At 44.4% G+C, this 23733-nt stretch overlaps 2 protein-coding genes and 1 pseudogene across 2 annotated transcripts; 2 read left to right on the top strand and 1 right to left on the bottom strand.

The window, feature by feature from the left end:
- Positions 1-997: 997 nt before the first annotated feature.
- LOC124003158 (protein disulfide-isomerase-like) lies at positions 998-15837 on the top strand. The gene is made up of 11 exons (XM_046311222.1): positions 998-1321; positions 3308-3514; positions 5511-5644; positions 5920-6057; positions 7494-7598; positions 7871-7996; positions 8254-8454; positions 9122-9242; positions 10172-10353; positions 12001-12117; positions 14210-15837. The coding sequence occupies exons 1-11, from the start codon at positions 1183-1185 to the stop codon at positions 14276-14278; spliced, it is 1539 nt and encodes a 512-aa protein (XP_046167178.1). The 5' UTR covers positions 998-1182; the 3' UTR covers positions 14279-15837.
- A 678-nt stretch (positions 15838-16515) lies between these two features.
- Positions 16516-19834, top strand: LOC124003793 (annotated as a pseudogene).
- Positions 19835-20886: 1052 nt separating this feature from the next.
- On the bottom strand, positions 20887-23340 carry LOC124003794 (anaphase-promoting complex subunit 11). Its single transcript, XM_046312366.1, has 3 exons — positions 23231-23340; positions 22904-23023; positions 20887-21222 (listed from the first exon to the last, which is right to left on the bottom strand). Exons 2-3 carry the CDS (start codon positions 23010-23012, stop codon positions 21077-21079), a joined length of 255 nt encoding a protein of 84 aa, XP_046168322.1. The 5' UTR covers positions 23013-23023; positions 23231-23340; the 3' UTR covers positions 20887-21076.
- Between the last annotated feature and the right edge of the window lie 393 nt (positions 23341-23733).

Below are 23733 nucleotides of genomic sequence, written 5' to 3'. Positions count from 1 at the left end.
ACCTATCACAAGAAATATGAATGTAAAATTATTTTAAAATCGAATTGTTGTGGGGAAAAAACTAAGTCTGTTTAAGATCTCTAGATCATTTGATACAATTAAGTGTTTCTGTAAACACCAAGTTTGGCTGATTGCAGTTTTAAGACGGATCTTTAAAGTCGCTCCATGCTCAACCTGACATCTGCATTATTAAGGGGATACAGCCTCTGTCGAGTTCAGGGAATTCTTAAAGCCAATTTATGCTTGATCTGAAAAAATGTGGTTGGAGGCTCCATGTGGAGGGTGAGACGCAATTCGGAGCCTACAAAGGCAAGCAGAAGCCAAATTGAGCTACAAATTACGCCTCTCAAATGTTTCAACAATGCCAAGGGAGCCAAACAGCTCTGCGTTGACATGATTGGTTGACTGTAGTTGGGGGCGGGAGGTCCTGTATAAAAACAAAATCACTTCCTTGAGTACTTCCTTCGCAACAGCTCCATACTGCTCTGCAAAGCGTAAGATGTATGAATGTCCTGACGTTTGCAAAGGCCGTATCACCGTAAATGATGCATGGCGAATGCAGCTGACGAATTAATATTCCCCCATTTAAGAAATAAAGTCTGTACCTTGCTATATATCACCCTAATCATCATAGGACCTTATGTTGATGAGGTATTGTCGAGCAAACCCCCGAATATCAAAACAATATGTAAACTGAAAACACATTTACTGCAGTCTTGAATAATAAGGTATAATTCGCCATTCCATCTGCCATCTCCTCCCAGAATATTATACTGTTTCAACACCTTTTCTGCATAAAACCTTAAGCCTTCATTCTTAGGCATTTTAGTTATTTTTGTCAACAAATCTGAAATATCAGCAAGAATCTGACCGCAAAGAATTCCAATCGATTTCAATACACATCCATTGACAAATTGGATTCACTTCCAGGTACCTTCAGCTGTGGTCCAGTCACAATTCAACACGAGCAGCTTTCAAGCTCATAAATGCGCCTGCGCACTACGGCTGACCCCTCTGGTTCCTGCGCGTAATGCCACGACATTAGTAGCGGTAGACACAACATACAAGCTACAGTTCTAACTGTAAAACGAGAAAATACATAAATACACCACTTTCAGTCGTTAGCCCATTCACTTGTAGCACGTACACATTTTCTGTTAGCAACCGCAGTCTACAGCAACTATGTTGAAGTTGTTCCTACTATGCACACTGGCGGTTTTAAGCCGGGCTGATATCGGCGAAGAAGATGATGTTCTGGTGCTGAAGAAAAGTAATTTCGAGGAGGCTTTGAAAGCTCACCCAAACATCCTAGTTGAATTCTGTAAGTAAACTACCTGATCATATAAAGGCTGAGACAATTTAAATGGTTTGCTTTCCTGCTAATTTGTTCACGCATTTATGCTAGCGAAGTTCGCTTGTCGTGTTGTGTTATCAGCTTCACTTCAGCTACCGCAAAGGTGGAATGGCATTCCAACGTCAGCTAGCTAGCTTTCCTGATTGGTTTTCTGGGCAAACGTTAGCTAGTTCGCGACCAATTTCACTAATGTTAGGCCTGTGTCATTCATTAACTGTTGATTGCACTGCTGGCAATTGTATTTCAAGCAGTACCGTTATATATATATTTTGAAGGAATCTAAGGCAATGTCATTCCCAGCTAGCTAACGGTAACTAGTTACTGCACATTTGATTACCCTTACTAGTACGGGACTTTGTTGCATTTAGCTAACTATCTAGGTAGTATACCTGGCACACAGGCAAATTGAGCATTCAGTGAATCCCGATCTAGCAGTCACAGGACTGAGAAGTAAAAAACTGAAGTCACATTCGTCTGTGACCGCTCTTGTTTGTGAAAGTGCCGGTTACTTTACCAGCCTTGGTTGCTTCATAGATCTAGAAGTTTATAAACGTGACTACAGCTTATTGTTTGTTTAGCTTACAAGAGATGGCTTGTGCTTCTGTGTACCCTTGAGAGAATACTTAATGCACGATTTAGAATACTCTAGCTATGTGCAACACTGCCGGCAAAGCATCTCTTGAGTGATGATAACACCATTCAGTTGTGTGAATGCATCAAGCAGACCCCATTAGTTGCAAGAGTGACGTGTATGGTTTGATTCATTCACCACTTGAGTTTCGATTGCTCGATATCGTTTCCTGGCCATGCACACTTTCTACTCCGGGTTCAGTTAGAAGCTGTTTTGATTTAGGTTTACTGACATTCACATAAGTTGCTGCAGTGGTTTTGCGACACTTTTGTTAAATGCTTATTAACTTGTGAACTTGGTGGTTTCCACTATCTTAAGTGCAATTGGTTTCTTTAAATAATTTTGACGTTACCAGCAGGCAGGTTCTGCTACAACTGTCAAACCCTGAGGTATTCTGAACTTTTAGCTGACAAGCCTGCGGACCAATCGGAGGACTCCACGACTCGGACATACCAATGAGCGACGTGGGGGAGGGCTGAACTCTTTGCTCACGTATCTCACGGACTGGCTGGACCTGAAGGGTTGCATGAGATGCTCAGTTGACGTGTACTTCAAAGTTCAATCATCTGTTCAACTTTAGTTTAACTCTCCTGGCTGATGGAACTTGGGGGTTTTCTCCACTGAAACTAAGAAACACTGCAATGGAAACGCACCAACTCTTTTTTTTAATTGAAGCTTTTAAACGATAAACATATTTAGTTAAAATAATTGCTGTAGGACTGTTTTATAATTTGAGGAAGTATCATTTGGAATTTGAACTTACAACCAAGTTTAATGGACTTGTCAAGCTTATGGTGATATCTTGACATCTGAAGGACCATTAATCACACCATCACAGGCAGTCAATAGGTTAAGTTTGTTCAAACTTTCATGGGTTTTTTCACAAGTTTCATGCATTCAGAACCTTTACAAGCCATTCTATGTCCTCCATAAGAGGTCAGAATAGGAATCCACCTCTCTTCTCAGGAAACTTTTTCACTATTTTAGTTATAGCCCAAGACTAGTCTTTTCAGTGAGCTCATTGAAAACGAACTTTCCCACGCCCTCTAAATAGCCTAATGCATGTAAATGTTTTGCTCACTTAACTGGAAACTCTAAATACGCACATCTCCCTCCATACAAACATTGTACCAATATTGGTGTTCGTTTAGTAATTAGAAAGCATCCCTTTGGCCCAAACATGTAACAACACACAAATGTTAACGTAGTATATCAACAGTCACTACAGTATTTGCATCTACTTCACCCGTCGGTGTGAATCTCTCAACTCTGAAGCTGTGTGGTTTAATTGATCTATTTCTACGATTTCTTTCTTGCTCCAGATGCCCCGTGGTGCGGCCACTGCAAGGCCCTGGTCCCGGAGTATGCCAAAGCTGCCAGCATGCTGAAGGCAGAGGGCTCAGAGATCCGCCTGGCCAAGGTGGACGCCACAGAGGAGGCAGACCTGGCCCAGGAGTACGGTGTCCGGGGGTACCCTACCATCAAGTTCTTCAAGGGGGGAGACAAGGAGTCCCCCAAAGAGTACTCTGGTGTGTAGTGGAGAGATGTATGTTACAGCGTGGGCTGGCACGATTGTCGTATAACCGTCAATAACTGAACTAAAGAAAGTACCAATCAGAATCGTCGTACCCCGTTAATTTCAGGAGAAGGGGGGGGGGTGTTCAACTTCATATTTAAGGAGATACAGTTCACCCAATAGCAGTTCATTGGTTAAAGTTCAGTGGTTAAAGTTTTGTCATTTTATGAGCAGAATGTCACATGCGGGATGACAAGCTTTATTTCCGGAAGTTCCAAGTGGTCAAAACCATTTGTTTTTTAGACTGGGGGGGGTTCTCCAAAGCTGTTTTTTCATTAGGTATGTTGTAATTCATTTTCCTATAATGCATTGGTCTATAAGCTACACTTATAAAAATACAAAAATGTAAATTATGATAACCGTGTCTTTGCATGACAATTCATCGTAACCTTAAATTCCATAATTGTCACATCCCTAGATACAGCATATAATGCGCTTGACATGGTCGTGGACTGAGTCCATAAGCAGAACTGGGCTATATCTGTGGTCCTTCTGTAGCTCAGTTGGTAGAGCATGGCGTTTGTAACGCCAGGATAGTGGGTTCGATCCCCGGGACCACCCATACGTAGAATGTATGCACACATGACTGTAAGTTGCTTTGGATAAAAGCGTCTGCTAAATGGCATATATTATTATTATATTATATTATTACTTGGATAGCCGTTACAAATTTTGCCCCGTTTTTCACTTTAACAAGTCAATTGGACAAGGATCTACCCTAAATTACTTTCTGTTTTCAAATATCCAATTATATCAAATAAGATTATCAACTGCCAAATTATTCTGTTGTAAATTATTGTGATCTCAATGACTAAATCTGGAACAACCTAATTACTCAATGTCTAAGTACCTCAGGGACTGGGACAACAATTACCAACAAAGTGATAAGCTGTGTCATGTAGTCTGGATCAGGTAATTATTTTCTGAAGGATGGCTCAGACACAAAGTACTGCCTTTTCTTATGCTGGTTATGTGATCTTATCAGCCAAGTGTGTGTTAGCCAATAGCACATTCACTCTTCCCCATATAACTATGACTAAATGAAGGGGCCCCTCCCTCCTCCACACATTCTATCCATGCTCTCTCTCCCGCCCTTCCCCCCAGCCAGGCAATGTGCAGTTCCTCACGTTTGCTCACTGACTGGCTGTTTTTTCTTTTTTCTTTTTTAAAGGGGGGGAGGGAGGGAGAGGACAGCCCTAACTTCCAGCACTTGCTCTCTCTGGACTAAAAGCGGAGCACTCAAGGCCACAGGCAGCAGTATCCCTTCTCCAGTTGTCTGTCTGGCCTGGCTGCAGCGTCGCTCAGCAGTGTTGCTTCGCTGTGGCGTCATTGGCTCTTTTTAGAATAACATGCAGGTTAATCATGAGTCAGTCCACTTAATTGGGACACGTTGGTTCTTAGAGAGCTTAAGTCTTCTCTGGTAGGGCAAAAGAATCGCAGAGGAATGTTGCTAGCTTTTTCCTTTGTCTGCCAGTAACAGTGCTGGTGTGACCAAATAAGAAATACTTCATTAAATGAGTGCTCTTAAACTGTCATTTGTCCCTCATAAGTAGAATAGTGGCAGCAATACTTGGAGCTGTTTACTCAAGTACACCAGTCGTGGCAGAGTAAATTAGCTTTTCTGCCTGAAGCTTTGTTTGATCTGTCCGTGTCGGCCCGTACCATTAGTCTCTATTCAGCCAGCCCTGGTCATGTGACCTGGGCCCTGTTCCAATATTCAAAATGCATCCTTGTGTCCGCCCTTGCCGTCATCTCTGATCTGTACATGATTAGGAAACATGAAGGTAGGCTTGCCATTCTCTTGTATTGTTTACCATGGCCAACCTTGTCTGCTCAGTGAATACATTACAGTACAACAAACAAAGGAAGTAGGGAATCAATCTCATACATTATTAATTTTTTGAACGCTGCCATAGTGACTTACTAGAACTGTTGTTCCCTTCCTGCAGCTGGCAGACAGGCTGATGACATCGTCAACTGGCTGAAGAAGCGCACTGGACCAGCAGCCACCACCCTGGGAGAGGTCGCCGAGGCGGAGTCCATGATTGCCAACAACGAGGTAGCAGTCATCGGCTTCTTCAAGGTGAGACAATGACTTCTGGCCTAGCTGCACACGGTCACTGTGCTACTACAAGGTCAATCTCTAGGGATTCTTTGAAGGAAAGTTTAGTGCCAACTAGACAGCTAGTTTCACTTTTTCAGTACTGATCAAATGTTTGGCTTATTTTCAATAAAAATAAAAATCATTTTCACAGTTCAAATGAGTCATCAATGCATAGATGGGCATGTGTTATTCGTTAATTAGTCTTACGGTTCATGTATGACTGCATCTAAGCTAAGCGTCTCTTTGTCCTCCAGGATGTCGAGTCTGAGGGAGCCAAGGCTTTCCTGAATGCTGCAGAGGCCGTCGATGATGTTCCGTTCGGCATCACCTCCAACGACGCCGTCTACTCCAAGTTCGAGGTGTCCAAGGATGGCGTAGTCCTCTTCAAGAAGGTACGGAGCGAATACTTAGATTCAGTATGACGTAATCACGCAAATTGTTTAATCTCTTTCAAAATTACTACCCTGATCATGGTGTAACCATGATCATTGAGCTAGACACGCCTAGATGATCACTGATGGGTTACTGGCAGCGACTGCAATTGGTCATAGGGTTCCCCTGCTAGTCTCATTGGCTGGTCTCTAAAGTAAAGTGCAGTGCTTTACAGTTCAAAAGAAGGGGAAAGCGATCTTTGATATTGCCCCCCTGAGATTCTTCCTTCATACTCAAGTCTCTTGAGTAATTCACTCATTTCAACAAGCATTTCCCCGTTAATAGCAAGATGAGGGATTCCTCTTCATTCAGATTTGACAGGGAAGGTTAACTGGTCATTAAATTTGGCTCTGACTTACCCTCTCCCCTCCCTCAAATGACAATGATACTTAAAAGGACCAGATGTGGTAATTGGATATCTGTATTTCGAAGCCAAATCTTGTCAGATTAAATGGACCTGGGCTGAACTAGGTCACAGTCCACATGGACTTTCCATTAGTGTTTGTGACATGTTATGGCCGCATTCCTGCCTTTGCATTTGACATAATGTCTGATTATCTATGAAGTCTTCCTTGCACCTGATAAGTCATCACTGGGTCAACAAGGAAAGAAGCCAGCCACTAGTGGGGGTTTGGGTTGAGTAGTTGGGGGTTTGGGTATGAGGCATATGGCTGAATATCACACTTGTGAAATAAGGCACTGATGTCTGTGGGAGAAAATGTGTGTTAGATCTCAAGTTAGGATTTGGCTCCTATTCAGCAGAAGATTCCCATCTGACATTTAAAAACAGATGTCACCCATAAGCCTTTGGATATTCATGGCTGGACGAGACCAGACCACACTTGTAAACCTGTTTCCATCTCTATCTGCTGAGAATTTCTTTTTTTATCCTACTTTTTTATATCATTGCCCTTTAGTGGTCAGGGAGGGCCAGCTTAACAGCAGGCCGTTACATGTCACAATTCATTAGATTTCTGCCTGTCATTTTAAAGGCTTAAGCATCCACCTCTAATGAGACATGGATGGGATCCCTCCATCTTATCGCCCGGTAAGCCCCCTACTCATCAGTCATCATACTACCCCACTATTGTCTGCTTTCTCTTTGTGTGATTCAACCTTGACACACACACTCCTGTAGTCTCCCAACTTTCCCTTTGTGTACCAGTAAGGGCTGACCGGTACTGTACTGCTATTCTTAACACTCAATAAAACCCCATTTTAGCCTGATGTTGACTTCTTCAGCTGGGGTTACCAAAGGGATTTAAATGAGATTGTTTGGTAAATCTGTGTTGTGTGGAGTTCACAGGCAGAATAAAATGGGACATAACTGGAAAGTTGGTGACGTATTAACAGGTTTGGTTCCAACTAATGTTTCCATCTGTCTTCTCCTCTACAGTTCGATGAGGGTCGTAACACCTTTGACGGAGAGCTGAGCAAGACTGACCTGCTGGCCTTCATCAAGGCTAACCAGCTGCCTCTGGTCATCGAGTTTACCGAACAGGTTATGGCCATACTTTGTACCGCTGAAACCCTTGTGCTCTCAAATATCCACTGACTCACACACTCAGAAAATACACCTTTTTTCTAGATGAACTCTATCTCTCCTCTGTCACACTAAGCTACAGATTCTATTGACAGCCTCATCCCCACCAAGGCCCTATGACGGCTGTCACGAGAACCTTCCGTTCCCACAACTTTAATACAAGCGTTTATATCCCGAGCTTTGTTCCCCGTGTCTGACGTTCGTGCTTCATGACATTGTTTTCTCTGCAGACCGCCCCCAAGATCTTCGGAGGAGAAATCAAGTCTCACATCCTCATGTTCGTGCCCAAGGCTGCTGACGACTTCAACGACAAAATGGTCGAGTTCAAGAAGGCATCAGAGGGATTCAAGGGCAAGGTTGGTGGACCAGACTGAAAGTGACGACCTTCATTCATTGTACCCGAAACTCCAGTAAAGGCAGTTTGCTTGTTATTCCTGATTTATTTATTATGAGAAAGGAAGTTATTTTTCATCCAGCGCCTTTAAAGTAATTTACTGCATGTGCAGCACTGTCGGTATGTACCATTGAGACTGGAGTGTATATAGAATACTAACCTAGACTAAAAGCTAGATACATACGCCTTGTATTTCATCCTCTTCCTCGCCTCCCCCAGATCCTGTTCATCTTCATCGACAGCGAGGTGGACGACAACCAGCGCATCCTGGAGTTCTTTGGGCTGAAGAAAGAAGAGTGTCCTGCCATCCGCCTCATCACGCTGGAGGACGAGATGACCAAGTACAGGCCCGAGAGCGAGGCCATCACTGCCGACAACATCGTCGCCTTCTGCACACTCTTCACAGAGGGAAAACTCAAGGTGTGTGTTGGCCTAACAATGACTAGACTTTCCAAGTGTACACGCTCCGTGTGTGTGTTTTAGGACATAGTGTTACTCAGATTACAGGGTTAGGCTGTTACTGGGGTTTCTAGATCATTGGGGTGCCCCTGACTGCTAAGTACAGTACAGTAGGCCACAGCCCAGCCTAGACGGTGAGAACAGCTGTGCCCTACTGTAGACATTGATGAACCAGTCACTGTTGGGTCACTGCAGTGCAGTCGTTTACCTCGATGGCTGGGCGTCAATGGCAGTGGCTTGAAAGTGCCAATGTAGGCTGACATGCTGTGCCAGAAAGTGTTACAAATGACAATTGTCAGGTCATAAGGTTTAGTGCCATTTGTTAGGACTTTTAGGGAGACAACCAATTGTGGGCCTGCATCACAAACCTGAACTAGCAAGTATTGGTCAGACTCCATATTTATTTTAGTGGTTTGAGTGTCTGCGCTTTGCAGGTTTTGCATCATTCCCATTCTATAAGAGTTTGCCTCATGACTTGGGAATCATGTTTCTGTACCATTCGGCAGAGAAATGACCCATAATTCTAGTGTTGCTTCGTTTGGAACTAACATAATTCTGCTCATTCGTAGTTTTGCAAAAGTCATGTAATCCATCGTAAATCTCTCCTCTTTGTCTCCTCCCCCCACAGCCCCACCTCATGAGCCAGGACATCCCTGAAGACTGGGACAAGAACCCCGTCAGAGTCCTGGTCGGCAAGAACTTTGAGGAGGTCGTCTTCGACCCCAAAAAAAATGTCTTCGTTGAGTTTTGTAAGTACTAACCCCTCTCATCAATACCATATGTAAGCCCCAGGTGGTCAACAGGCTCACTTTTCAGGGGTCGATGGCCCTGATATATTTTGAGGTGTACTCTTTTGATTACACTGCCCACGTGGAGGTGGGAAGCTATCGTGAATCTGAAACAGGAGTCTTTCTCCTAGCCCTGGCGATGCCCCCTGCACCTTTGTGCTAAGCCCCAGCAGATGTACAAGAGACCGGGACCTAAGATCATTCAATCAGCCCTCCACACCAATTGACGTGTAACCCAAGACTGAATAAGGAAACATTGGGATAAATTTAGTCTCGGGAGGAGATTTTTATAGCTCACAACTACTAAACTTTTCTCCACTGTTGTGGTGAGCCAGAGTGAGGAATTTTCCATCCCTGGGCTTTAATGTAAAGTCACTTACGGTCACTGACGGGGGGGGGGGGGGTCAGGTTCTCATACGACTGGAGGGTATTTCCTAGTCGTTGAGGGGAGCGAGGGTGATTAGCTGGGGGCGCACATGCTATGCTCTCTGCGTGAAGTGTCCCAGTGTCTGGGTTGCCGGGGCAGGATGGCATTGTAGAGAGGCACAGCTGTCGTAAATCTAACTGCCAACCTCGGCAACTACAGTCCACCGGCTTGAATTAATGGGCCCTTGGCAAGCCATTCCCCTATTCCAGTCACTTTCCATTGTATAAATGATCCGATAAAGCTGTGCGTTATGTTTTCCACGCATGTGTATCTGTGTATCAGTGAGTGTATATATCCATGCTGATGCAATGTCGTGATACTTCTACTGTAGATACAAATGGAGGGCAAAGTAACATCATGCAATACAATAACCAGCCTAAGCATTCAAGTGATGATCAACGAGCTTGTATGGGTCATGAAAATGTTCTTGTCCCTGACTGCTCCTCTGCTCTCCCCACTGCAGATGCACCCTGGTGCGGCCACTGCAAACAGCTTGACCCCATCTGGACCAAACTGGGCGAGAAGTACCTGGACAGCGCCGATATCGTCGTGGCCAAGATGGACTCCACAGCCAACGAGATCGAGACAGTGAAAGTACACAGCTTCCCCACGCTCAAGTTCTTCCCCGCAGGCGACGAGCACAAGGTCCGTCTACTGAAACGAGGTGGAATGTCTGTTGGTGTTAGCAGCCATTTGTAACTGTTGGCAGTTGACTCCCAAATGTATATCTTGACTGTTTCATTGACATGGGTCAGTTCCTCTGTCCCACACTAGGGGATGGAGTTTGAGGTGAGACGGAGGGGCTCTGCTATATACCCAAATGTGATGAGATTATTGCATCATTACAACTCCATTTTGGAATGGCCAAGGTCTAATTCCACTTTTGGATAACATGACAACATATTTTTTTTAATTGGCTCATTTCCCCAACAGCCAGCGTTAAATTTCCTGGCATTTGAGCACGGGTCTCACACTTGAAAGCCAAGCCCTCGCAAGAAATATTGAATCCCCTGTCGGTTAGTAACACAAACCATTCTGAGCTTTGACTCTTTCGGTAAACATCTCAGAAGCATGGCTTTTGGCCACCCACCATCCATCCACCCATCCATCCACCCTACTGAAATATCATCTTTCATTTCACAGCATTATAGGTGGGTGTGCGGATATTATGGTCAGGTTAAGTAGCTGTCGCACTCACAAGGAGTGTTGATTTAGCAGCGCCAGCCACACATGCAGAAACCCAAGCCTGCTGGCCCTCTGAGTGACTCTGCCATTGTGGTGGTGTTTACCACTTCTACCAAACACAACCCCTCTTTTAATGGCTGCCCGATAATGCCCTCACCCTCTTGGGATCCTCTTGAGACCCTCACCCCAGCTCTTAAAGAGCAGATTGGCATTTATTGTCATGAGTCTTGTCTTGGAGGCAGAGCTGAGCATTTCCCCTTAGATAGGCCAGCTGAATGTCAATTGGCTATATTTAAAACATGCTTTTTAATTTCAGGTCAGGCAATCGGTTTAGCAGTGTGGTTAGGATTTTACCACTTCAGAACAAGATTCAAGATGACTAAATGCACATCTGCTCTTAAAGACCAACCTGGCACTCAACCCCGCTGCTGAACTATAGCCCATAGCGGTCAACTACAGAAGAAGAGGTTGGCAGCCTTAAATGGGAGCTTTGTTGGGATTCCCCTTGCGAAGAGCCCTGGGGTTTAACCTGACCCTGAGCCATTCCTCCTTGTGACAGAGCCAGAGATGGCTAGGGAAGGAGGCAGCTGCACGAGTAGCCCCAGGCTCCGCCTGTCTGTTGGCTCGCTATGCTCTGTATTAACTGACTGGCTAAGACTACATGGGTCTGGAGGCAGAGCTCTGCGACTGTCCTCAAGACCGATCTCAAGGGCAGTCCTATAGTAACTGAGAAGGGCCATAAACAACACACCTTTGGCCTTCTCTCATCCATCAATAGTTGGGTATCTTCTCTTGACTGCTCATTGGCACAGATCTGAAGATGGCTGGAGGCATCAGGTTTTTGGCTCCAGATTCAAATTAGCACGTGTTGTTGAGGGACCCCACAGGCTGATTTGAAAAATTAGACATTTGGATAAGATTTCAGTAGTTTGACAAATGGACCTCTGGAGTTTCTTGGTTTTCTAGCTCCAATTATGCCCTATTTGATAGTTGGTGGTGCATGCAGTCTGGCTTGGTTAGAGCATTTTCTTCTAATGGAAAAGCAATGGAAATATGTCCATTTGAATCGCTATAGAAGTTTGATGCATGTGATTTTCTTCCATGCAGGTGGTTGACTACAATGGTGAGAGGACACTGGAGGGCTTCACCAAGTTCCTGGAGAGCGGAGGCAAGGATGGCGGAGCACCGGCTGGAGAGGAAGGGGAGGAGGATGATGGGATTGATGTAAGTACACCCCTTGGATTGGTATGAACAACGGTTTGTCTTCATGCTTAAGCAGACACTACAATTATGTTTGCGTGACAGATTTGCATTAAACCGCAAGGCATTGCTATGCGTTCAAAATGAAATTGTTCAAACTCTTTCAAAGCCCAATCGTTTTACATGCAGTTTTGATCTAAAAACGCCCACCTTTTTCACAATGACTTGTTTTTTTACACTGTCATATGCTGAGTACACGCTGAAATGTGAATGTTGCTCAAGGCCGCTTTCAAACTGTCAAATGATGTTTTTGAGTTACAGCCAAACCTTATCCAGTAAGAGTAATACATTGATGGGCAGGAGAATACAGCAATGTTGGAGAAGGTGTAACTTTTGGTGCAACGCATCCTGATTAATTGAATTCTCCCTAGAAACTGGCCCAAGATTCGTGCATGTGCAAGCAAGGTGTCTTATCACACCAGGTGTCTTTTGGGGGTATGTTCAGTATCCTGTAGGTCACCCAGAATAGACCCACAGGACCACCTGTGACCATTGTAATTCTGACTATAGAATTTATACCAGGATATTCCCTAATGCCCAGGTGTATGGGGTAATGCACGAAATGGAGTAAGACATTTTGAGAAATTGAATCATGTTCCTTATGATGTTGTCATCCAAGACTGCTTGCACATCTCTCTAATGCTTCTATAAAAAAAGCCTGGTGGCTTTTTGAGATGCGGGTGGGGTTTCGCTCCTTCCCTGGCACCGAACTGGGTGCTAAGACCAGGGCCTGTATCCAAAACCCACTGGAGATCCAGCTCAAACTAGTTGAAGGCCCTCATCCCACTACCACACACCCCACCTACCACACTCCCTTCTCAGAAGTCTAATTGCAGACCATTCCCCGACTGTGGTCGCTAATGGCAACTGCAGCTGTCGCTGCTGTTTACCAGGCTGTCCCTTGGGACCAGACCTCCTGTCCGAAAGTGCAAGTCAATATCCTCACCCCAACTTCCTCACCCCCACATCCTCAGTTAACAGTGTCCCTCCCCCCGGCAGCTGTGACTGAATGGCATCTTTGCAAGACTGTCATTTCACATTTCTTTGGGTTGCATACACATTTAACAGATGTTATTGCGAATGTAGTAAAATGCTTGTTCCTAGCTCCAACAGTGCAGTAATATTTAACAATACATGCATCTAAAAGGTAAAATTGTGTATTTAAGGGATCTATAAAAATATTAGGACGAGCAATGTCTGAGTCCGAAGTGTTTGTGGTTAGACAAAGTGGATAGAATGTGCAGTGCAATCGGAAAGAATTCAGACCCATTGACTTTTCCACATTTTATGTCACTGCCGTATTCTAAAATAGATTACATAATCCCCCCCCCCCCATAATGACAAAGCAAAAAACAAGTTAATTAAAACATTTAAATAAACTGAAATCCCATTTATGTAAGTATTCAGACCCTTTACTCAGTTTGTTGAAAATAAAACGAACAATTTAATCCGTTTTAGAATAAGGCTAATGTAACAAAATATAGTTAAAGGGGTTTGAATACTTTCTGAATGCACTGTGTATGGATGGATGGATATGTGAATAGTATATGCGTTCAGCACTAGTTAAATAGGATATGCCTTGCCTACAATGCAGTATATACATACGAAGTTAGTAAAACAGTGTGTTATTCATTATTGACATACTGTTTGGGTTACCATGCTGTATTTGTTCATGCAGGCTGACAACAGTGATGAATGAGCATGGAGGGCCTTTCAGTTAAACCTCAGTGCCCCACGTCTTGTCCTTACGTTTTCTTATGTACATATGTTTTGCCATAGATGGACATGGGTTTCTCCAGGTCACGTTTTTTTCAACAACCTTTCAAGCATGTCATGTTGCCCATTTTTTTTTTTTTTTTAAACAACAACATTTGAGCATATGGTTTAACGTGTCAGGACAGCCACACAAAATGAGCTGCGTAGTATCCTCCCACCACAATGTTCTGTATAGCATCCAAGCTTTCTACTCCCAAGAACTGCATGCCCAGTCAGGGCAGAGTCAGAGCGGCTTCCTCCAGGCAGGTGTTAAAGACCATCTCCTCTCTCCTCCTCCTAGGATATGGTGGACCTGGACGAACAGGACAGTGACTCTGACGCCGACGGTGGCGACCACGACGAGTTATAAGACCCGGCGAAGGAGAGAGGAGAGACGAACCCCCACCCCTTTTACCAACCACCCACCATCACTTCCACCCCTGTTCTGTGAACACTAATACTTCTCCTTTAACTGCTCCTCAGTCAGTCTGTCGTCAGATGTGGCAGGACCCTCGGCCAGCCCCCCTCCTGAAGCCACCTTGACAACCTCTATCCCCTTTCTCCCTCCCACTGGACCAGATGGACTCGTCTGTTCCCTTGTCATGGGAACTCAACAGAGCAGAACGGCACCTCGTGGTCTTAACAGCTGTTTTCATTACCAACGTTCCTCATCAATCAAACGATGGAGTTGTATTGCCAAAATGTTAAATGGCATTAAGATACTGTGCTTGACATCTCCAGTTGGATCCACAAATTGGGTTATGTACCTGTCAGTTCTTGTCAAATTACTTTCCCCCAGTCTGCTTCAGTGTGAGGATGGTGCAGGTTTGTGGTGTAGCTGGTTTTTAGGGGTGGGGGGATGGGGGCTGCTAATGTCCTTGTTCCTCTATTAGGCTTTCTGAGGGCCAGAGGTGTTATATGGTGGGATGTATGGACTCTCTCAGGGGACTTGGGGCCATCCTATTGTCTTTTTGTAAAGAGTAACAAAATAAAGAAGCAACGTGTTCCGTGTAGCAGAGGCCCCTGGAAAGCAATATATGCATCTGTAGCTGAGACCAATCTTGAGGGTCACTATTCCTCTCTCTCTCTCTCTCTGCCTTCATTCCCTCTAAGTCTGCAAATCATGTTTTTCAGTTCAGTTTCCCTCATTTCAACATGGCTACTGACTTACTTTTTTTTAAAGAAGGAAAAAAGATACTTTGGAATTAGCTTGTTTTATTTAATTGTATTTTCATTCAATATATATTTTTTAAAATCTGTCATTAAATAATGTGTGTATACCAGTAATACCCAGCTAAAGTTTTAAGCTGGGGTGGAGTTGGCCGTCAGACTCTGTTTGACCTGGGATTTGTGGGGATGCCCAGGACAGTTTCTGTTTGTATCACTGTGTTCATAGCCTGGACCCAGATCTGTTTGTGCAGTCTCGCCAAATCTTATAGTCTTGACCAGATGACACGCACAGATCTGAGCCCAGGCTACTGTGTTTATGCCGTCAGATTCCACATGGTTACTGTGAGGGGTTGGATACTTAAAAGGAACTGTGTTTTGCAACTCTTTAGAGCGGTCTCTGTCCTGGTTGTCTTTGGGGAGGTGGGGAACAGCCCCACCGTACCTGTACTGCCCCCATCCCTCTGGCTTCGGCTCTAGCTGACGCTCTTGTCCCCATGGAGATGTTTGTGTGCCTGGTGTGTGATTGAGTGCATCTGCTTTTTTCTTCTAAGTCCAGGGACAAGGTTGTGAATGTTTTTGAATTTTGGCTGGGATGGGAGGGTTGAGTAGGGCAGACCGGGGTGAGGGTTGTGAGGTTCAACAGCAGCTGTTCAAGAGGGTGGGGGGAAATGACTTGGAAACAAACGCATTCCATCACATAGAATTTGATGTGGAAAAGTGAAAACTGGTGGCCAAATAAATAAAAATATGAAAAAGTAATTTAGCTTTTTTTTCTTGCACTTTTTAGCACATTGTTTCAATATATCAATACTGTGGAGTTTTAAAGGGAGACTATCAACTGGATTGCCTACCATGATAACATGCGTAGGCCAGTAAATAGTACGTAGGCCAGTAAATAGTACGTAGGCCAGTAAATAGTACGTAGGCCAGTAAATAGTACGTAGGCCAGTAAATAGTACGTAGGCCAGTAAATAGTACGTAGGCCAGTAAATAGTACGTAGGCCAGTAAATAGTACGTAGGCCAGTAAATAGTACGTAGGCCAGTAAATAGTACGTAGGCCAGTAAATACGTAGGCCAGTAAATAGGTAGGCCAGTAAATAGTACGTAGGCCAGTAAATAGTACGTAGGCCAGTAAATAGTACGTAGGCCAGTAAATAGTACGTAGGCCAGTAAATAGTACGTAGGCCAGTAAATAGTACGTAGGCCAGTAAATAGTACGTAGGCCAGTAAATAGTACGTAGGCCAGTAAATAGTACGTAGGCCAGTAAATAGTACGTAGGCCAGTAAATAGTACGTAGGCCAGTAAATAGTACGTAGGCCAGTAAATAGTACGTAGGCCAGTAAATAGTACGTAGGCGTAGGCCAGTAAATAGTACGTAGGCCAGTAAATAGTACGTAGGCCAGTAAATAGTACGCCAGTAAATAGTACGTAGGCCAGTAAATAGTACGTAGGCCAGTAAATAGTACGTAGGCCAGTAAATAGTACGTAGGCCAGTAAATAGTACGTAGGCCAGTAAATAGTACGTAGGCCAGTAAATAGTACGTAGGCCAGTAAATAGTACGTAGGCCAGTAAATAGTACGTAGGCCAGTAAATAGTACGTAGGCCAGTAAATAGTACGTAGGCCAGTAAATAGTACGTAGGCCAGTAAATAGTACGTAGGCCAGTAAATAGTACGTAGGCCAGTAAATAGTACGTAGGCCAGTAAATAGTACGTAGGCCAGTAAATAGTACGTAGGCCAGTAAATAGGCGCTGATAGACAGGGCAGCGGTGCTTCTAGCTCCCACATGTATTTTGCTACACCTGCAATAACGTATGTAACCAATAAAAATGTATTTGAAATGGGCTGTAACTAGGGCCCAATGCTTCTAATGGTTATAACACATGGACAGTCAGTACTCCTGTCTGGAACTATGATTCAATGAAGAAAGTGCCAATTTTTAAGTCATGCTTACTGGATTAGTCTCTTGCAGTAAATTTCCCACGACAACCAAACTAAAGCCATATTGACTGATTTACACTTCTGTAACGTTTAAAGGTATGCATAGTATATGACTGACAGATTAATTTGCTGAAGTCTAATTGAAACGCTTTATCAACATTGCTATTTTCAACAGCCCAGTCATTACACTTGACCCCCCCCCCCATTCCATGTTTACGAGAAGGTTCTCCCCCTTCAGTGGTGCGTGACCAGTGGCTGTCATGCATCTTGAATGGTGAGCATCTGGGAGCTGGGGGGGGGTCTAATAGGCTGTGGGTGAAAACAGAAGATGTGGTTACTGCTACTGTCATGGCTGGCATTATGAGCTGCATCCAGTGCTTGTGACAGGATGGTAAGAGGGTCCCGCCTCTTGGGGTCACTCATCCAATTCTAGAACTTGACCTGTCAGGTGACTGAACCAAAAATAGCCCTGCAGAGAGTATATAGAGGTCTATACGCAGGCCCTGTGTTTCAGAACAGGACTTGCCCCGCTGTCTGAAACATATAGGACACTCACTGCACTACGAGAGCCGTTGACAAGAGGAAAGGCCTTTTTTGAAGGACATATCTTAATTCAATAATTTAACTGCCTTTTGCTTTATAATTTTACCATTGAAAAAGGCTTGAAGATTTTCAACATTTTTTTTTTTTCTATGAGCAAGACTGAACTTTTATAAGGATGAAGTACTACCAGGACCCAGTCTGCCAGTCCATGGGCATCCAGGCTTATGGCCCCAAGGAGTCCAGCAGCTCCTCTTGTGCCCACTCTTCTCCACAGATCAAACCAGTCCGCAGCGTCCACTTCCCCAACGACATTGTGTTCCAGGACTACGTCCGGCAGGGCGAGCTGGACAGGATCGGACTCTTCATCAGAAAGAGGAGGGTCAGCCTGGAAACCATCTACCACTCTGGTGAGTCACCATGAAATCAGAACAACATGAAAACCATTTTAATCCATTCAAGACTTTGCAGCATCAGAAGTGTCTTCAGACTCTGGTTAGATTTCAACTGGGCTTAACAGTTCCAAAAACTTGATAATTTATAATCCCTCTGGTATTGATGCAATGACTTGTCTCTGGCACGTGCAGTAATGGAATAATACCTCAGTATAAACTGATCATTGAGTGTTCCCTTCAATGTCCCTAAAATGAACCTGTACAGATGCTATTTGCCATCCATTCCCATTGACTGCTCTGCAGGTATGGCGGCGATCCATGAGGCCGTCCTCTCTGGGAACCTGGAGTGTGTGAAGCTGCTGGTGAAGCACGGAGCAGACATCCACCAGAGAGATGAGGAGGGCTGGACACCTCTCCACATGGCCTGCAGTGACGGATTCCCTGACATTGCCAAGTGAGTCAACGCACCTAGCATACCCACAACATCTACAGTCACTAGCTTTTAGTTTATTTATCCACACACATTAAGATGGGTCAGTGGTATCTCGCACAAGTGGGACGAGCCGATGTACTGTTGACATCAACTTGAAGCCTTGACTGCTCTGACTAACTCGTATTTATGCTGCTGTCCATACCATGTCAATGCAGCATCCCTGAAGTTCAGGAATTCAATGCACTTCAGGATAGGGGAAGATTCTGATGTTGAATGTCACTAGGCTGCAGTTCACGCTGCCGATTTACAGTGTCAAGTGCTTGCAAGGAAGACGAACCAAAACACGCTTTGGCTGAATTTTGAGTAGCACTCATAACGCCAATAGCAGTAAGCTACACTGAGGATCCGCCATATTCCTCTAACCCTCCTGAAGAATCTCACGGTTCACTATCTCTGCGCGGCACATACCATTTGGATACTTTCTTTGACTGAATGCTTTTTTCCCCCTGCTTCTCCCACTAGGTACCTGCTTTCTATTGGCGCAGACCCTCAGCGGAGAACGAGTGTGGGGAGACACCCGCCGATCTCATCGACCCAGAGTGCACCGGGGTTCGTGAGCTGCAGGGGCTGCTTGGGGTGGAGGACGACGGAGCTCTCCTCTAACCTTAAAACATCACTGAAACTTCAGGCACCTTCCTCACCCAGGCCTCCCGGTTGACCCTCCACAATGGAATGAAATGGGCAGATCAGCAGAACATCGTCATTCTGTGCCCTCATTGTAGACGTCCTGGAGACATATCTGGTCTGGTGGGAGGAAGGCTGCCAGCCAACAGTAGATGGTTGCCTTTGAGAGTGAACTGAACTGTTGCTGGAAAGGGGCTCCTTCAGGCAATCTCAGCAGGCATCGCTTTGTAATGCTGTTTGCAGGTGCAGAAGTTAGTTTGAGCTTTTGTACCTTTTTTTAATAGAGGGTGAACAGCACTGGAATGAATTAGATAACAGTATGGTAATGAGCTTTTATAATGACTTTATAGTTGATGTGTGAAAGCTTTTTTGGAAGTTGTGAAACATGGATCTGTGGTTGTCCTCTGACTCGTAGGGCCACTCTGCAGTAAACCAATGTGATAGGTTAACTCTACCTACTGACAACATTTATAGTTCAAGATTTGTCATTTACACCCTACAGCTTTTCAATTTGAAACAAAGACCCTGCATACTGTATGTACTCTAAAATGTACCACATGAATGTTGTTAGTCTAACACTTTACCTCTATATATATTTTTTTTATTCTATACTTTTGCAAACACCACTGGAATGGCTAATTGTGTGTTTACAATTGCTTTTATCATTTGTAACAAACTGTGTGCAATCAATTGTGGTTACACCGCTTTGTAAATAATAGCCTTTTTATACATTTTTTCATTAAAATTGTTTCATACAAAAACAACTTAGTGTGGTGATCTATTTGGTCTTCATCAACTTGACAAAACTGTTTGAAGGGAAATAAAATATATTATTTTTACTTTAATTTCAAACTACAGTAACCAATCTGGGTTCCAATTAACCTTGGTGGACTGAGAAGCATTACCAACATTGAAGCAAGGTACAGTTCCCCGTAGGCTTTCCAAGTAAGGTGGCTCTGGCCGGGGATCAACTTAATGCTTGTTAATTGGACCAGCTCTCTGCAGGAAGGTGATTATCCATGCCTCTGTACAGTATTGGCTGAGGTGCTGGTTTCTGATGGATTAAGAGAGACAAGAGTTTGGGAAAGGGCGGCTGAGGAAATCTAAAGCCAAGTCAGGGTTGTGCTTTAGCCACAAGAAAATACCCATCAGTATTAAGAGTGGAAGTTTCCCCGTACACTACGTCTAGCATCAAACCCCTAACATATTAGTGGGCTGTATGAAGCTGATACTGTTGAGTGTCAAGTACTATGTACTTTGGGTGGGGCTCCATTTTTGGTTTGTTCTGTGTGGTCCTGACTGTCAAAACATTAGGAACACCTTACTAATAATGAGTTGCACCTTCTTTTGCCCTCATGCTTACATTTTTCAGGCATGGACTCCACAGGGATGCTGGCCTACATTGACTCCGATGATTCCCACAGTTGTCAGGTTGGCTGGATGTCCTATGGGAGGTGGACCATTCTTGATACACACGAAACTACTGAGCGTGAAACTCAGCAGCATTGCAGTTCTTGACACGCTTAGACATCCTTTAACCTGTTCTCCCCTTCATCTACACTGATTGAAGTGGATTTAACTAGTGACATCGGTGAGGGATCATAGCTTTCACCTGGTCAGTCTCATGGAAGGAGCAGGTGTTCCTAATGTTTTGTCCACTCTGTAAATCTCAGGGGTTATTGATACCAATTCAATGAATTTGCATTGATGAATCATTGGTTAGCTTGTTAAAGAGGAGAGTTACTCTCATTCAATGTAAATCCTGAGTTTGAGAAAACCACTATATGAAATGTAAATCGGTAGCAGCTCAAGCTTAAATCCTAATCACATATTTATTCACACACCCCTCCACAGAAAACAAACTTTGACAGCCTCAGAGAAACAAAGTTTCTGGAAATGTACAACAAAAAACAGAAGCATATGTATTCCGAAACCCTACAATCCTCTGTGACGCATCAGTCTCAGTCTTTGAAAGGCATTCAAGTGACGTTCTCCGGATGAGCTCATTCTTTGAACTTCCACTCCTGGCGACACATGGGGCACTGCTGCTGGACCTGCTGGGAGTTGAGCCATTTGAGGATGCAGTGCATGTGGAAGCAGTGGGAGCACTGGCCCCAGACCAATGGGCAGTCATCTCCAGGAACCTTACCTGGAAAGTAGACATTGTTGCTGAAAGGTCTCCCCTCAATGGAGGATAAGTGTCCACGCTGTCACAATGTTGAACACGTCATGATTATCAAAGGACAATTTATGCATAACCGTTAAGATATGAAGGCATCGATAGACATACAGGGCATTCGGAGAGTATTCAGACCCCTCGACTTTTTCCACATTTTGTTACATTACAGTCTCATTCTAAAATCTACACACAAAACCCCATAGTGACAAAGCAAAAACAGGTTATGCATTTTTGCTAATTTATTAAAAAAATTAAAACGGAAATATCACATTGACATAAGTATTCAGACCCTTTACTCAGTACTTTGTTGAAGCACCTTTGGCGGCGATTACAGCCCCGAGTCTTCTTGGGTTTGATGCTACAAGCTTGGCACACCTGTATTTGGGGAGTTTCTCCATTCTTCTCTGCAGATCGTCTCAAGCTCTGTCAGGTTGGATGGGGAGCATTGCTGCACAGCTATTTTCAGGTCTCTCCAGAGATGTTCAAGTCCGGGGTTCTGGCTGGGCCACTCAAGGACACTCAGAGATTTGTCCCACTCCTGTGTCGTCCTGTTGGAAGGTGAACCTTCGCCCCGGTCTGAGGTCCTGAGCGCTCTGGAGCAGGTTTTCATCAAGGATCTCTCTGTACTGTGCTACGTTCATATTTGCCTCGATCCTGACTCATCTCCCAGTCCCTGCCGCTGAAAAACATCCCCACCGTATGATGCTGCCACCACCATGCTTCACAGTATGGATGGTGCCAGGTTTCCTCCAGACGTGGCGCTTGGCATTCAGGCTAAAGAGCTCAATCTTTGTTTCATCTGACCAGAGAATCTGGTTTCCCACAGTCGGAGTCCTTTTGGTGCCTTTTGGCAAACTCCAAGCGTGCTGTGCCTTTTACTGAGTGGCTCCAGTCTGGCCACTACCATAAAGGCCTGATGGGTGGAATGCTGCAGAAATGGTTGTCCAGTCTCCACAGAAGAACTGTCCCTGACTGAATGCTTTTTCCCCCTGCCTTGGTCACCTCCCTGACCATGGCCCCTCTCCCCTGATTGCTCAGTTTGGCCGGGCGGCCAGCTCTATGAAGAGCCTTGGTGGTTCCAAACTTTTTCCATTCAAGAATGATGGAGTCCACTGTGTTGTTGGGGACGTTCAATGCTGCAGACATTTTTTGGTACCCTTCCCCAGATCTGTGCCTCGACACAATCCTGTCTCGGAGCTATACGGACAATTCCTTCGACCTCATGGCTTGGTTTTTGCTCTGACATGCACTGTCAACTGTGGGACCTTATGTGGACAGGCGTGTGCCTTTCCAAATCATGTCCAATCAATTGAATTTAGCACAGGTGGACACCTGAGCTAAATTTCGAGTCTCATAGCAAAGGGTCTGAATACTTATGTAAATAAGGCATTCGTTTTTTTTATACCAGTTTTCACTTTGTCATTATGGGGTATTGTGTGTAGATTGCTGAGGGTCTTTTTTGACATGTTTTTACCCATTTTAGAAAAAGGCCAAAATATGGAAAAAGTCAATGGGTCTGGAAACTTCACGAATGTACATGCGCTAAGCATATTGAGTTTGTGCATACATTCATTTCAGGGAGTTGGTCAAATGGTGATGAGACATGTCGAATAACTCAGTAGTTAGTAAGCAGCTTTTTATATAAACTCACAATCTGGGCAACAGCCATTAAAAGACATTCTGCAGATCCCACAGTTCTCATCATTGGCCATCCACAGCCAGGATGCCACGCCGTTCCACTGCTTGATTTTAACCTTCATCTCCCGTGTACCTGATATTGCACACGTTGTATGAATGTTCAAGGTGTCTAACTACTAACGTTAGCTTAGTAGCTAGCTAGCTAGCAATACACAGTAGTTAACGTAATCTTTGCTCGTCTAGAAAGCTGGTGCACCACATGATGTTACTTCGCTGTTGACATTCGTAATAACTAGCAAGTAAGTAACATGGCAAATGTATTGCAATTCTAAAATCCTACCTTGGATTTTAAAATGAAGACACAAAACATTTCCTGAGAGGTCCGACACATTTAACGTCACATCCTCGAATCGGGGAAAATATCGCCACCCATGCCTGTGGAGGATAGAAATAGGTATCTCAAAAGAGATACAATATTTGACATGTCTCATCCAGAGAGGTGTTTATTTGTTAATTTAACCTTTATTTAACTAGTCAAGTCACTTAAGAACAAATTCTTATGTACAATGACAGCCTAACCCGGACGACGCTGGGCTAATTGTACGCCGCCCTATGGGACTCCCAATCACGGCCGGTTGTGATACAGTTTGAATCGAACCAGGGTATGTAGTGACGCCTCTAGCACTGAGGTGCAGTTCCTTAGACCGCTGCGCCACTCGGGAGCCTGTCTCGTATTTTCCTTTGGTTTATTTGCAACGGTACCTTTGTGATTGCAATGCTGGATAGAAGCACTAGACAGCAGCAGAGAGGACGTTGGTGGTGAAAGAAGCGCAAAATCCAACG

The sequence above is a fragment of the Oncorhynchus gorbuscha genome, linkage group LG18, assembly GCF_021184085.1.
Source record: "Oncorhynchus gorbuscha isolate QuinsamMale2020 ecotype Even-year linkage group LG18, OgorEven_v1.0, whole genome shotgun sequence".
NCBI classification, from domain to species: Eukaryota; Metazoa; Chordata; class Actinopteri; order Salmoniformes; family Salmonidae; genus Oncorhynchus; species Oncorhynchus gorbuscha.
This window is presented reverse-complemented; position numbering and strand designations above follow the sequence as displayed.